This window comes from Peromyscus maniculatus, chromosome 20 (genome assembly GCF_049852395.1).
Source record: "Peromyscus maniculatus bairdii isolate BWxNUB_F1_BW_parent chromosome 20, HU_Pman_BW_mat_3.1, whole genome shotgun sequence".
Taxonomy (NCBI): domain Eukaryota; kingdom Metazoa; phylum Chordata; class Mammalia; order Rodentia; family Cricetidae; genus Peromyscus; species Peromyscus maniculatus.
In genome coordinates this window covers 11,720,012-11,734,703 of record NC_134871.1, presented here as the reverse complement: position 1 = coordinate 11,734,703, position 14,692 = coordinate 11,720,012, and the positions used below count along the sequence as shown (strand labels likewise).

The 14,692-nt window shown below is 44.4% G+C and overlaps 1 protein-coding gene across 1 annotated transcript in view; it reads right to left on the bottom strand.

The window, feature by feature from the left end:
- Eif3h (eukaryotic translation initiation factor 3 subunit H) overlaps positions 1-7,021 on the bottom strand; it is a 94,228-nt gene extending 87,207 nt beyond the window's left edge. Inside the window, exon 1 of the mRNA XM_076555780.1 lies at positions 6,855-7,021. Coding sequence (XP_076411895.1) covers positions 6,855-6,986 — 132 coding nt within the window. The 5' untranslated portion in view covers positions 6,987-7,021. The remainder of the gene's footprint in view (positions 1-6,854) is intronic.
- Between the last annotated feature and the right edge of the window lie 7,671 nt (positions 7,022-14,692).

The following is a 14,692-nucleotide window of genomic DNA, read 5'->3' as shown; positions in this document are numbered from 1 at the left end:
AATTCCGCAGACCTCACCTAAAAAGCCAGGCTTGGTGTTGGTGTCTAACATCCTAGTCCAGGCCAGTCAGCATAACTTTCAGCAAGTCCCAGGGCCACTTCAGAGGCCTAATTTTGAAATATGAAGTGGACAAGCTGCTGGGGGGAGGAAAAGACACCAACAGTCTTATCCAGCACTGCACCCCACATGCTGCACCAACCTGACAGACAAGGCATGCCTACTAGTAAGACAGTAGCATAACTTTTATGGGGTAGCTAACTGCTTTCTGAGTGTATTAGAGTCCTGCTCCACAGGCACAAATTTAATGCCTGATACTGTAATACTGGTCAAAACCCTAAAGCAGAACCTGTTTTTGCCACTTTGCTGAACGGATATGGTCAACTTGCCCCCTAAAAATGTATGCTCAGCCAGAAATGGTGGTATACACCTTTAATCCCAACAATTAGGAGACAGAGACAGGTGGACTACTAGGAGTTAGAGGCCAGCCTGATCTACACAGCAAGTTCCAGGCTAACCAAGGGCGATATAAGACCCTGTCTCAAAAAAACAATTAAAATTATGCTTATACCCATAGACCTGAGCTGCTCTCAACCTTGGTAACTGGTGCTTTTCTGTAGTAGACAGTGGTCAACAGAGAGATGCATAACTGGTCAAAGTGTGAGACTTCAAGGCTGAATAAATGTTCAGCTCTAAAATGGGACAGCTATACTAACCCCACTACCAGTGAGATTCTGGGGTCATCAGAGAGGAGGAAGGGGAAAGAAAGTAAGGGACAAAGGATGGGATGGAATATTGCAAGACATTTCTTCTGGACATTTTGTGTCTATCACAATCATGAACACACAGAAGCTGAGGTTACCTGCACAAGATCAAGCCAGCCAAAAGCCTGGCATAGATGGGATAGGCATTCCCACCCCACACTAAGGAGCTCTTGGCAGTGGACAGTCACTGGGGAAGGGAAAGTCAGTCCTTTTTGAGGGTGGCCACTAGTAGGATTCCAAAGCTCCAGTAATGACCCCAAACCCATGCCCATATAGCAGTATTAACTGAACTTAGTGGATTACCCAAAAAAATAAAAGGAGGAAGAGGGAAAGAAAGAAGAAAAAGCAGAAGAGAACAAACGAACATTAACTTAGACGTTGGAAGGAGGGCATGCTGGAAGTAGTAGAGGATAGTTGAAAAGGGAAAAGGAAGGTAGATAGGATCACACTCATTGTATGCATATGAGATTTTTAAAAATAAAGAAAAATATTAAGGTGGAGAATGATTGAGAAAGACGTCCAATGGTGATCTCTAGTTTACCCACACCACCTACACACAAATCTTTTAACAGCACTTGGCTCATAAAAAGGGACACTAATGAAATCTTTAAAACATATGAAGCAGCTATAGTAATGGAAGACAGAATGAAAGGTGGCAAAATACGATTTGAGTTCAAGCTCTAGGATAATTTACTGTTATGTCTTTGAAAAGCTACCAGCTTCATATGCATATCATGGGAGAAGGATGTGTGTGTATATATGTACACACACACATATATTCCAGATATTATTCCTATCAGCTCCTGGAATTAGCATCTTTTTTTGCTAAAGAAAAAAATATAAGCAGTCAAGATATCAGACTGCATTTTTTTTTTAATGTGCATTGGTATTTCTGCTTGCATGTGTGTCTGTGTGACAGTGTTAGAACTTCTGGAGTTGCAATTACAGACAGTGGTGAGCTGCCATGTGGGTGCTAGGAACTGAACCCAGGTCCTCTGAAGATCAGCCACGACTGTTAACTGCTGAGCCATCTCTCCAGCTCCAGACTGCATTCTTAATCTTCACTCAGATATACTTACCCTAGAAGGTTAGAAATAATTCTAATGATTCATTCCTTAAATAGTCTTTCATTCACAAAAATGAAGTTAGAAATCCAAGAGGTAAGAGGCAGATAAACTCAACAGCAAAAGCCAACCAGAGAGGTAAACTACTCAAGGCACCTAAATTCCATGAGAATATATTTATTATAGAAATATATTTGAAATATACCATGTCATTCTTATGAATTATCCTTCAATATGATCAAGAGCTTATATTCCTAAGGGTAATATTAACTGGCTGTAGCCACCAGTAATGTGCCAGAAGCAAACATAATCAGTAAGAAAATATCTGAGTTCATCCATGCCTATGGTAGTCATGGTATAGTGTGGTATAGTCATGGTAGTGGGATTAGAGTGTCTACCTTGCTCATCAACACAAACAGCATCCGGCAGAACTAGATGTCACTAAGGATTGGTAATCCATAGCTGGGTGTGGTGGGGAGGCAAAGGCAAGTGATCTGAGTTCAAGGCCATCCTGGTCTATATAGTTAGTTCTAGGATAGTCAAAACTACACAGAAAGACCCTTTTTCAAAAAACAAAGAAACAAACAAAAATATAGGTAACCCAAGATTTTACTAAATGAATCTAGAACAGAACACAACTAAAGTATACAGATTCAAATTAAACTAGAGATTAAAAGCATAACTCTATTAAGTCACATTTGGCAACACTGTACATGACAAGGAAGTAAAGAGGTACACCATACACAAAGGGAGACTGGCGCAGCCACATCTGGATGGAATGGCAGAAATCATAAAGCCAGCACAGCTGCTTGACAAAGATCAGCAAAACTGAGCCTCATGATGGCTGCCATGCTACCTTTGGTTTTCATCTCCACCTGTTGCATACTTGACACTTTTAATATTTGTACAATTTGTTCATGTTGGATTGAGGGGAAATTTCTTATGAATCATTTATGCCTTCTCCCAGGAATGCTGCTTCTAAGCTTCCCCAGGAAAGTCCTGAACATACTACCCCCACCTTAGGGAAATATCCTTTATCTACTTGAAAGTCTTCCTTATGCCTTGGAGGTTGTGACACATAAAGAAGCCAGAGGTCTCCTCATGAGGCTATGAGACATTCTTGAAACATCTGTCCCTGTACTTACACAGGAACAAGATAATTAAAACAAAGTAATCTCAAAAAGGTCAACAAGATTCAGTGGGCTAGAGGAGTTGGCCACAGTTCAGATTACAAGCCTCTTCCCATTGTACACTCAGACAACTACATGGCACACAATTCTGCCCTACACAGAGACATATTGATGAGCAAAGTATGGAGTGGAAAGATGATAAAAGAATGAGATGTCAGCGGGTGGTGGTGGTGGTGGTGGTGGTGGTGGTGGTGGTGGTGGTGGTGGTGGTGGTGGTGGTGGTGGTAGTGGTGGTGCACGCCTTTAATCCCAGCACTTGGGAGGTAAAGCCAGGCGGATCTCTGTGAGTTCGAGGCCAGCCTGATCTGTAGAGTGAGATCCAGGATAGGCACCAAAACTACATAGAGAAACCCTGTCTTGAAAAACCAAAAAGAATGAGATGTCATCAGGTCCTCCCTCTCTTAGAAAAGTTAGCTCATGCAGAGCCACTATGATGTCATATGACCAAGGAACAACAGAATGCCAGGATTAGACATATAGACAAATTCTATAAAGATATAAATATGAACATTGTATTATGCCAGAATTTTAATAATAACTGCAGTAGCTTTGGCCTCAGGATTTTTCCTGGGCATTCTGACCATTAAGAGTTAATAATACGCCGGGCGGTGGTGGCGCACGCCTTTAATCCCAGCACTTGGGAGGCAGAGGCAGGCGGATCTTTGTGAGTTCGAGGCCAGCCTGGGCTACCAAGTGAGCTCCAGGAAAGGCGCAAAGCTACACAGAGAAACCCTGTCTCGAAAAACCAAAAAAAAAAAAAAAAGATAAAATAAGTCTTATGCCGGGCGTTGGTGGCGCACGCCTTTAATCCCAGCACTCGGGAGGCAGAGGCAGGCGGATCTCTGTGAGTTCGAGGCCAGCCTGGGCTACCAAGTGAGTTCCAGGAAAGGCGCAAAGCTACACAGAGAAACCCTGTCTCGAAAAACCAAAAAAAAAAAAAAAAAAAAGAGTTAATAATACACTGCTTGGGACATGGCAAAATGCCCAGGGTGGCTTGAAGATTTTGTTTTAGTCTAGTGTCCTTGAAGCAACCAAAGCTACCAGCCTGAGAACAGGCTGTCATATGCCTCTAGATTCTCAAAAAATTGGGTTATGGGGTTAATGAGTAAGAATGATAACTCTGTTTATTAATGATGTCAAAACTTAAGGGGAAATGATTGGAAATGATAACTGTTCTGTCATAATTTATTAATGATAACTAAAAGATGAGCAAAAGGAAGTGAAACACATGTTCAAAACCAAAAATGATATGATCTATGTTTTAGAACATAATAGATGTATCTCTGCTTACTAAATTCTGTATAAATAAAGAAGCACTCTGGCTGCTAATCAGCCAGGTTGCAAGATTCTCCTGATCACCACGGCCTTGCTGACTTCCTTTCCCGGCTGACTCCTTACATCCTCTGCAGACCTGTCCACCGCCGCCGGGGATGGCTCCCGGCAGAAGACAAACTGCAGGACCGAGTCAGGAAATGGCTTACTGGCCACAGGTAACTGAAACATCCCTTCTGGACAAAGTGTGGGAAGAACAGGAGACAAACCTGAACACAAACCAAGAATACAAGCAGCAAAACTACACCTTGGTGGGCCTTGAATTCACTGAAATCACCTAATGAACGGAGCTACAACATGAACTTTTAAATTAAGTGAATGAGAAAAAAATTAAGATATCACTAAAGGGGATATCAAGATTTGAACTAAGGGCCAGCACGATGGCTCAGCAAGTAAAGACCCTTAACCACCTGAGTGTTCCTTTTTATGACTCATTTGGGGTCACTCATAAGCTTCTAATTCTCAGTATGATTTGCCAGGAAACCTGATAATTAAAAGAGGCCCTGTTGATTGAAGACATGAGTATCTGTCACTGAAAAGTATATCTTCATAGTAAATTATAAATTTTTAATCCAATCTCCTGAAGGGCATTAGTCAGTTTCCAGATTAAAAAACAGTGGTACGTGAATACAGAAATCCCAAACAAGTTCCTTGATCTTCCTAGGCCCACTGCCTGCTTGTTGAACTCAAATGGCCCCATCTGTTTCCACCTGCAGCAATCTTATTGCTTCAAATTTCTTAAGGCACCCTGGCACTGTTGCCTGAGCCTGTATCACTCACTGTTCCACGGTAGACAGCTCAACAGTTTCAAGACTGCCCTAAAAGTATGTCTTACTCTCTCTTTTTGACAGTCTCACTATGTAGCCCAGATTGACAAACAACTCCCCAGCATCCCACTGCACCCTCCCAAGTGCTGGGGTTACAAGTGTGTACCGCCATGCCCTGCCCAAGTCCCAAAATATTTATTTGTAGTTACATCCACCAAACAGATTTATATAACACCTACCTGTTGCCTTTTTACAACTCTAGAAACCAAGTGATTCAAAGAGTGGTTTCAAAACACACGAAAAGTCAGTAAAACATTAAGTTCTGAAGACTTAAAGCATTTTCCAAGTGTTTAAAACATTTTCCAAGTGATTAACTGGTACTTCCACAATTCAAGTCCACCTACCAACTAATCTGCAATCTTTGAAAATGTATTATTTATTCCTGAAGGTATCTGCTTCAAAAAAGCCATGGAAAGCTGAAACTGTCAGCTAAACAAAAGAGACAGCATTGCTTTTTCAAAGTATCACACAAGCGACATTTAAACGGAGCAGGGATAAAGCTTTCCAAAGCTCTTCCCTGCATCTTTCAAACTCAGATATTGAAGTCAACAATAACCACGACTAACAGTTTCACATGCTCACAACAGGTCACCACACAGAGCGTTTTCACATAATCTAAACGATACACCAATACATAACTACTTCTCACTCCCATCTTAATACATGAGGTGAGGCTGAAAAACGCTAACTTTCTCAGGGCCATAGAGTTGGCAGATGGCAGAACTGAGAAGACCAAGCCTTTAAACATCGTGCTATATTAAACAAAGTGAAATTACTAATGACTTCCACTTACACAGTACACTGCCAGCTGCAATCCCAATTTTCACATGCATTTTAAAACAAGTGTCTTAGCTAATAGAAAATACCTAAAAAAGTGCTTTGAGAGGTAAGTGTGCTTTTGAAAAAAGGCAATGAGAATGCCTTTTTCTTTTGTTTTTCTTTTTCTGAGGGGGTGTGGATCCTAGCCCCAGGTGGCCTCAAACTCGTGGAGATTTGTCTGTCTGTGCTTCACCAGTGCTGGGAGTAAGGACATGTGCCGCCACACCCTGCAGGAGGAACGCTCCTAAAGCTTAGAAACCCACATCAATTAGGTTCTCGTCTTTTCTGTTCCGTCCGTTTCCTTATCCCAAGCTTCCAACGATGCCCTAGTTCATGAGCCTTAATCAGAAACATACTATTTTCTACGGCTTTTTGTTATTCAGACTGAACACTGCCTGAGAATCTACCCCAGCTCCGCAATGCCTGGGAAAGTGCTGAACTACAGCTCAAAAGCACGGTAACTAGCAAATGTCCCGAGAACGCCCTTGTCAAAAGCCTCTCCGGGAAGCCAAGGCGTTTCCTTCGCTCTCTCTCCCCTTCCTAGATCCCTGAACAGGGTCCTAAATCCTTCTCAGCACAACTGTCAACTGGTTGTAACCAGCCCTTCCTCCCTCTCCTGAGCATCTCAAACCAAGACCAGGCACATCTGTCCCATAGCCCTGTTCCCGTCCCTCTGCTCAGCACCCAGCTCTCTCGTTAGAAAACAGGGACGGCCGTGGTGTCCTTCGAGCGAAACTGAAGATGAAGGAGAAGGATGCTGAGGGGAGAGCGCGGTCAGCCTCCTCGCGGGGAAAGCGGCAGGAAGCGCGCCCGGCGGGGACCTGGAGCCCGCGTGGGCCTGTGGCCAGGAGCCGCACTCACCAGGCCGTCGATCTGCACCTGCTTCACGGCTGAGTCTCCAGAGCCGCCTTTGCCTTTGCCCTTCCCCACCGCGCCGCCCGCGGAGCCGGAGGAGGGGGCGCTGGAGCCGGTGCCTTCCTTGCGCGACGCCATGTTCCCAGCCAGACAGGAAGAAAGAGAAGCGTGGGGCCCCGGAAGCGGAATGACGAACTTCGTGACGTCGTCGGCAGGTCTAAGGGGCGGGGTCTGGAAGAGTCGCCCGGGTAGAGCCACGCCTCCCCCGGGGTTTCTCCTCCTCCCGCGGAGCTCCAATAACTGCGCACGCGCGTCGTGTGTCAGAGAACTCTCCCTACAAATCATGCTGACCTACGACATGAATTCTGAAATACATAAGAAGTCTGCAGACTACCGCATCAGTTGAAACAAGCCATTTTAAGTAATTCTCTACATTCAAGTGATTTTTTTCCCTATTCCTTATTTTTGCAGTAAGTATTCCTTCACGCAGTATTCAAAAGTAATGAAATGAAAAAATAATTTTAAAAAAAAATGAGAAAATTCAGAGCCGGGAGGTGGTGGCGCAACGCCTTTCAACCCAGCACTCGGGAGGCAGAGGCAGGTGGATCTCTGTGAGTTCGAGGCCAGCCTAGTCTACAGAGTGAGATCCAGGACAGGAACCAAAGCTACAAAGAGAAACCCTGTCTCAAAAAAAACAAAAGAAAAAAAAGAAAGAAAGAAAAGAAAAAAAATCAGTAATTCAGTAGGCTCACCCTGACTACAGAGAAAGAGCCTAGAGGCAAAGGCCCTTCCTTCATTCATTCATTCCATAGCTCAGCTTTCTCTCCTTGCTTGTCAGTGTTGGTTTCTCTACCTTGCTTCAATCTCTAATCATTAAAAAAAAATCTCAGTTCAAGCATTCAAAATTTACTTTCCCTTACATTTATTCCTTATCATACTGATATCATCCATTCTCAGTGATCTTAAACATCACATATATGCTGATGGATCCCAAATTTATATTCCTTATATAACTCTCCAGTATCCACATCAGAGTGTCCATTTGCCTATTTGCTGCCATGTCAATGTCCAATATGTACTTCCCACTCAGTCTGGCACACTGAGCTCTGCTGATTTCCCATAGGAGACGTTGATTTGGAGGATGTGGGGATTGGGGGTGCCTTGGGAGGGAGTGCTGAGGGGTGGGAGGAGGGAGGAGGTGGGATCTGTGGGTGGTATATAGGGTGAGTAGAAAATTTCTTAATAAAATAAATAAATAAATGAATAAAACATTATCTTAAAGCAGAAAGAAAGAAAGAAAGAAAGAAAGAAAGAAAGAAAGAAAGAAAGAAAGAAAGAAAGAAAGAAAGAAAGAAAGAAAGAAAGAAAATAGCCAAGAGGAGATAAGGTAACACACCTTATGTGACTCCATGAACAGAAGTCATGATACCCTTTCTCACTCATACAGGCCACATAGCTGAGTACTTAAGGAGCACTGAAATTCCCACCACCCCAGCTGTAACAAGGAACTTCCCATCCTCAAGAAGGTGAAAGGCGTCCCAGTATTCACACATGGTGTGACTGTATCCTCTCAGCAAAGTCGTAGAGAAGCCCCCAAACTATCTCCCCTTCCATTACCAGACCTGTATTAGAAGAAGCCAGCCAAAGTAGAGGCCCAGAGTTCAGCACCAAAGTACCCAAATATCAATGTTCAAAATCAGTCATCTTGTCATTAAAAAACAGAAGGATCTCAAGCTGGGCGGTGGTGGAGCACACCTTTGATTCCAGCACTACGGGAGGCAGAGGCAGGCAGATCTCTGTGAGTTCAAGGCCAGCCTGGGCTACAGAGCGAGATCCAGGACAGGCAAAACTACACAGAGAAACCCTGTCTCGAAAAACAAAAACAAAAAAGCCAAAATAAACAAACAAACAAACTGGCAACCCAGGAACCTACAACTAGAAGAAAAAAAAATTCCTTGCAACATAAAGGACATCAAGACATTCCTAAAGAAAGAACATTGACACAGTTTGCTATCATATACTCAATTTTATTTCTCTTCTATACTGAAAACAGATTGCTTTCTCATACAATATATCCTGATTACAGTTTCCCCTCCCCGAACTCCTCCAAGTTCCTTTTCACTTCTTGATCCACTCCCATCTTGATCCACTCCTTTTCTGTTTCTCATTAGAAAAGAGCAAGCTTCTATGAAATAACAACCAAATAAACTATAATATAAAAAGACAAAACAAAAACCATCACACTGAAGTGGGACAAAGTAAACCAACAGAAGGAAAAGAGCCCAAGAGAAGGCATAGGAATCAGAGACCGACTCTTTCACACATTCAGGAGTGTCAGCACTTAGGCATCTGTACTGGCCTGTCCTAGGGTCCTGACAGGATTCATCCTCAGCTGCAGCCACTAAGAGCACCCCCTGTGCGCATTTGCTATGTTTCCTTACAAAAGGCAGGCTTTGTAGAGACCTCCTGTCTCTCTCTCCTCTCTCTTTCTCTTCCTTCATTCTCATCCCCAGGAATCGGTCTCTGCCCCCTTCTCTCCCCTCCCCTCAATGAACCTCCTACATGTTGTATGGTGTGACTCCTTCCCACCATTTTTAAAATACAACAAGGAGTCCTGTGAAAATACTAAACTGAAAGCTGTAATATATGGTAGACTTGATGCAGACCCATACAGGCCCTGTGACTGCTGCTTCAGGCTCTGTGAGCTTGGCTCAGTTGATTTAGAGAGACTTATTCTCCCGGTGGGCTCCATTCCCTGTGACTCGTTTTTTTTTTTGTTTGTTTGTTTGTTTGTTTTTTCCAAGACAGGGTTTCTCTGTGTAGCTTTGCGCCTTTCCTGGAACTCACTTGGTAGCCCAGGCTGGCCTCAAACTCACAGAGATCCGCCTGGCTCTGCCTCCCGAGTGCTGGGATTAAAGGCGTGCGCCACCACCGCCCGGCACCTGTGACTCTTATCTACTTTCTGCCTCCTCTTCTGTGGCGTTCCCTGAGCTCTGGGGGGAGGGATTTGATAGAGACATCCCATTTAGAGCTGTGTGTTCCAAGGTCTGTCTCTGTCTCTGTCTGTTTCTGTCTCTCTCTGTCTCTCTGTCTCTCTCTCTCAGTGTGTTTGTGTGTGTGTGTGTGTGTGTGTGTGTGTGTGTGTGTGTGTGTGTGTGTGTGTGTGTGGTTGTGGGTCTCTGTATTTGTTCCCATCTGCTGTAGGAGGAATCTTCTCTGGTGATGACTGAATAAGACACTGATCTATGGATATAGAGATATAGTAGACTATCATTAGGAGTCATTTTATCTCTACTTTGTTTTGGTTCTTCAAGACAGAGTTTCTCTGTGTAACAGCCCTGGCTGTCTTGGAACTCACTCTGTAGACAAAGCTTGGCCTCGAGTTCACAGAGATCCACCTGCCTCTGCCTCCCAAGTTCTGGGATTAAAGGCATGCACCACCACCCGGCATCTATTTTTTTTTTTTTTAAGACCGGTAGTATTTGGTTTTCTCCTAGGTCTCGGGGCTATCTAGTCTCTGTTCTTAGTCACCCAAGCAGTGTCGGGTATGAGTCTCATCTCATGGAGTGGGCCTTAAATCAAAGCAGACATTGGTTGACTACTCCCATGAGCCTTGTGCCACAATTACCTGGGCATATTTGCAGGCAGAACAATATTAAGGATCAAAGGTTTTGTGGCTGGGTTGGTGTTTTCATTTCTCTTTTGGTAGCCTGCTGAGTACCTTCGTGTACCAAAGACTGTAGTGGGTAGCCATTCCAGCTTTGATCTGGAAGTTCCAACCCCCATTGAGGTAACTGTCACGCCTACAAGGCGGGGCCAAGAGAGGGCCCTGAAGACCCGGAATGCTCCGAGGTAGACCAAGCAGAGTTCTCCAGAGAACACTGCCAGACTGCGCCACGCCTTTTCCAGACCCTGTAAACTAGCCCTTCACTTGTAAATTACCCCACAAAATAAACCACCCTTTTAACTACGTGAAGTGGCCTTAATAATTTAACCAATAAAAGACACAAGAATGGGCCGGGCGGTGGTGGCGCACGCCTTTAATCCCAGCACTCGGGAGGCAGAGCCAGGTGGATCTCTGTGAGTTCAAGGCCAGCCTGATCTACTGAGCGAGTTCCAGGATAGGCTCCAAAAGCTACACAGAGAAGCCCTGTCTCAAAAAAAAAAAAAAAAACAAAGCAAAAATATAGAGAAGGGACAAATAAGCTTTACAACGAAATATGTTAAAAAGTGCCATAGGTAATTAATATGAAATGCTAACAGAATCGGGTATACTTGTGCAAGCCTGAAATACAGCACTCTAAGGCAAGATGGGGAGCTCCAGGCAGGTCAGGATGACCTACACAATGAGACAATACCTAAAAAAAAAAGCTTCAAAATATTTAAATAACCCTCAATGTTGCAGGAATCTAGCAGAGTCACTGTATCTAGGGAAACATTAGAAGAAATAGTCGTTGTCACTGTATTTAGGGGTGGGGGATGGGGGTGGGCTGCAAAGACAGCTCAGCACATGAAGTACTTGCTATGCAAGCGTGAAGGCATGTGCTTGATCCTCCAAACTCACATAAAAAGTGGGGTGCGGTGGAGCGTATTTGTAAACCTAACACTAGGGAGGCAGACAGAAGGCTCATTGAGGCCTACTGGACAAGCCAGACTAAACTAGACTACATGCCCAGTTCCAGGCCAGTAAAACATGCTGTCTCAGGAAAAAAAAAAAAAAAAAGGTGAGGCTTGTGAGATCGATCCATAGGCGCCTCCCTAGCCTGACCACCTGGGTTCAATGCCCCAAATCCACATGATGCAATCAAAAAACTAAGTCCATGTTGTCCTCTGACCTCCATATGTGCATCATGGCATTTACATTCTCCTCACCGACATACACACTCACACAATAAATAAGTGAACATCCTTTAAAGTTATTTTTAAAAGGCAAATAGCATCTGATGAACAATACCTGAGGTTTCTCTCTGACCTAAACACACACACACACACACACAAACACTGTGCTTGGTAAATACAGGATATATAAGATACTGACATTTGTAGAATATAGCTATATTACTGCTGAGAGGGAAGTTACAGCTAAATGTTTGGGTTAAAAAATTAGACATCTAAAATCAGTAATCTAAAAACCCCTTTCAAAACCAAGGGGTAGCCGGGTGGTGGTGGTGCACGCCTTTAATCCCAGCACTCCGGAGGCAGAGCCAGGAGGATCTCTGTGAGTTCGAGGCCAGCCTGGTCTACAGAGTGAGATCCAGGACAGGCACCAAAACTATACAGAGAAACCCTGTCTCAAAACAACAACAAAACAAAAACCAAGGGGTGGGGAGGGAGAGAGGGAAGGAGGGAAGGAGGGAAGGAGGGAGGGAGGGAAGGAGAGGGGAAAGGAGAAATACACCTAAAACATGCTGATGAAGGGAAATAATAAATTACACAGGAGTACTGAGTATCCTCCAAAGATGGTTGAGCACCATGCTCCATTATATTTTCCATGCCCCTAGAAGGCAGCGGGCACTGATTTCTTCGCCAGTACTCAATTACTGGTTAACATAAATGCAACCCATATCTCCTCTACATTCTTCATTTTCTCCGTCATAGAACAATGTTTTTTTTTGTTGTTGTTGTTTTTTTTTTGTTTTTTTAAGTTCTCTATTTGCTGGAAATATTTCAAAGTTAATTACACGCATGGGGGGAGGGGAAGTAAGAAGGGAAGGCAGGAAGTGGGGACAGGATTGAGAGCCTCCAAACCCAGTTCAGGACTCCTGTAGATGTATGATTCCTGCCTGGGGACAGGAAGCTGGGACAGCCTGACTTTTCACCTGAGTGAAAGAGCGAAACACAAAACAGAACAGCCACACCAAACACCATCAAAACAACAACGACGACAAAAAAAATAGTCCCAGTGGTTTTGCAGAAGCGCTCTAACCAGTAGGGAAGCACAACCTGGTTAGCGCCAGGCTGCAGAATTCAGTCTGCACCAGCCATAAAGAGCTACTTGCTTTCTCCTCTTTGTCTAAGACTTAACTGAAACCCCTTCCAAACCAATAAAATCAGAGACTAGACACACTGAAGACAGACCAAACTTCGCTTTCAACATCACAGCACGCTACTTAACCCTGGGGAGTGTCACGAGTCCCCCAGAGACCATCAGGAGTCCGAGTTCGTACGCAAAAGCAAAGAACATTTATTGCGGTTTCAAGCTTGGGCTTCCCGTCTGTTCCGACACAGCGCTTGGATCAAGGAGAGCCTTGAGCTCTGTGACGGCAGGGTTTTTAAGGGGTAAAGGATGGGGGTTAGGGGAATTCCGGATTCTGATGGAGGTTGACCTCCTGATTGGGCAGGAGTGGGGCAACGGAAGTCTCCTCAAACAGGGATTGGTGTTGGCGCTGCTGTAAGGAAATTGGCAACTTATACACGAGTGATATAAGCTGTCCTTAATGTTTTGGACCATCTATTTCTTGTTTGTCTCAATTCTGATTGGTCCCCTGCAGGGTACAGTTTGTGGCTCTTGCTGGTTATTGTAATGGTGAGGCCTAGTCCCAGTGTTTTGAGTCTGCAGCCTGTCATGGCTGCACCAATGTTAAGTTAGGCCTCTTCAGGGAGTTTCTTTTCACCTAAGTTTTTATTCCTATTTGGTTGTGACTGCTTTTCAGAGGGGTGAGGTCACTCGGAACATCCCTCAGGCTTGCGTCTAAGCAAAGCCTTTGGTGATGGGGCAGAACGAGAAAGATAGGGAACGTTTCTGCTTGGGGCTCCAGGCCAACCTCTGTAGCACCTGTTTAGCTGTGCTCCTGCCTTGGTGTGATGGAACTGGGCACCTTGGTGTGATGGAGCTGGGCACCTTGGTGTGATGGAGCTGGGCACCTTGGTGTGATGGAGCTGGGCACCTTGGTGTGATGGAGCTGGGCACCTTGGTGTGATGGAGCTGGCCACCTTGGTGTGATGGAACTGGGCACCTTGGTGTGATGGAGCTGGGCACCTTGGTTTGATGGAGCTGGCCACCTTGGTGTGATGGAACTGGCCACCTTGGTGTGGTGGAACTGGGCACACTGTGATCGCACACTCCATCTCTTACCCCTCCAGGAGACATGAATGTCAGTCCTCAGGCGGAGTGTGTTCTGTACCACCAATTACAACCTAAGGTGAAGGAGCAATGTTTCTAACAATGAAATGTTTAACAGGATTTATGTTGGGGGTTTAACAGGATTTATGTTGGGGTTTATATTATTTTCTTGACTGTGCAGATTGTGCCGTAGGAGGGGAAAGGCACAAATATCTTTTGTCTGGCTTTTTTTTTCTTCGAGACAGGATTTCTCTATGTAGCTTTGGAGCCTATCCTGGTACTCCCTCTGTAGACCAGGCTGGCCTCGAACTCACAGAGATCCACCTGGCTCTGCCTCCCGAGTAGGGAATTAAAGGCGAGTGTCACCACTGTCTGGCTCTCTGGCTTTTTAAATGTTTATTCTTTGAGGTGAAAGGGGGAAAAGCAAAAGTTTATAATCTTCATTTATTCCCTAGAAAAGGGCCCGTTTTTTATGCAATGATTATTCATCTACTGAAACATTAGCTAAGCCATTCCCTCAGGGAGTCACAAGTAACAAGAGTACAGGAGGATGTAGCTTCTCAGCCTTGCAACACTACTCATAAGAACTATCAGAAACTCTCTCTTCTTGGAAATGGGAGGAAAGGTTAAGAACTGCTAACCCCTCCTCCGCAAGAAAATAATACAAGGCCATCATAATTCATGAGCTAAGTCTAGGACAGGGAGAACAAAGTAACAAAGTCAGAAGGTACTGTGTTGGCCAGAAACCAGTCAGTTTTCCAAAATACCTCAAATAGTCAAT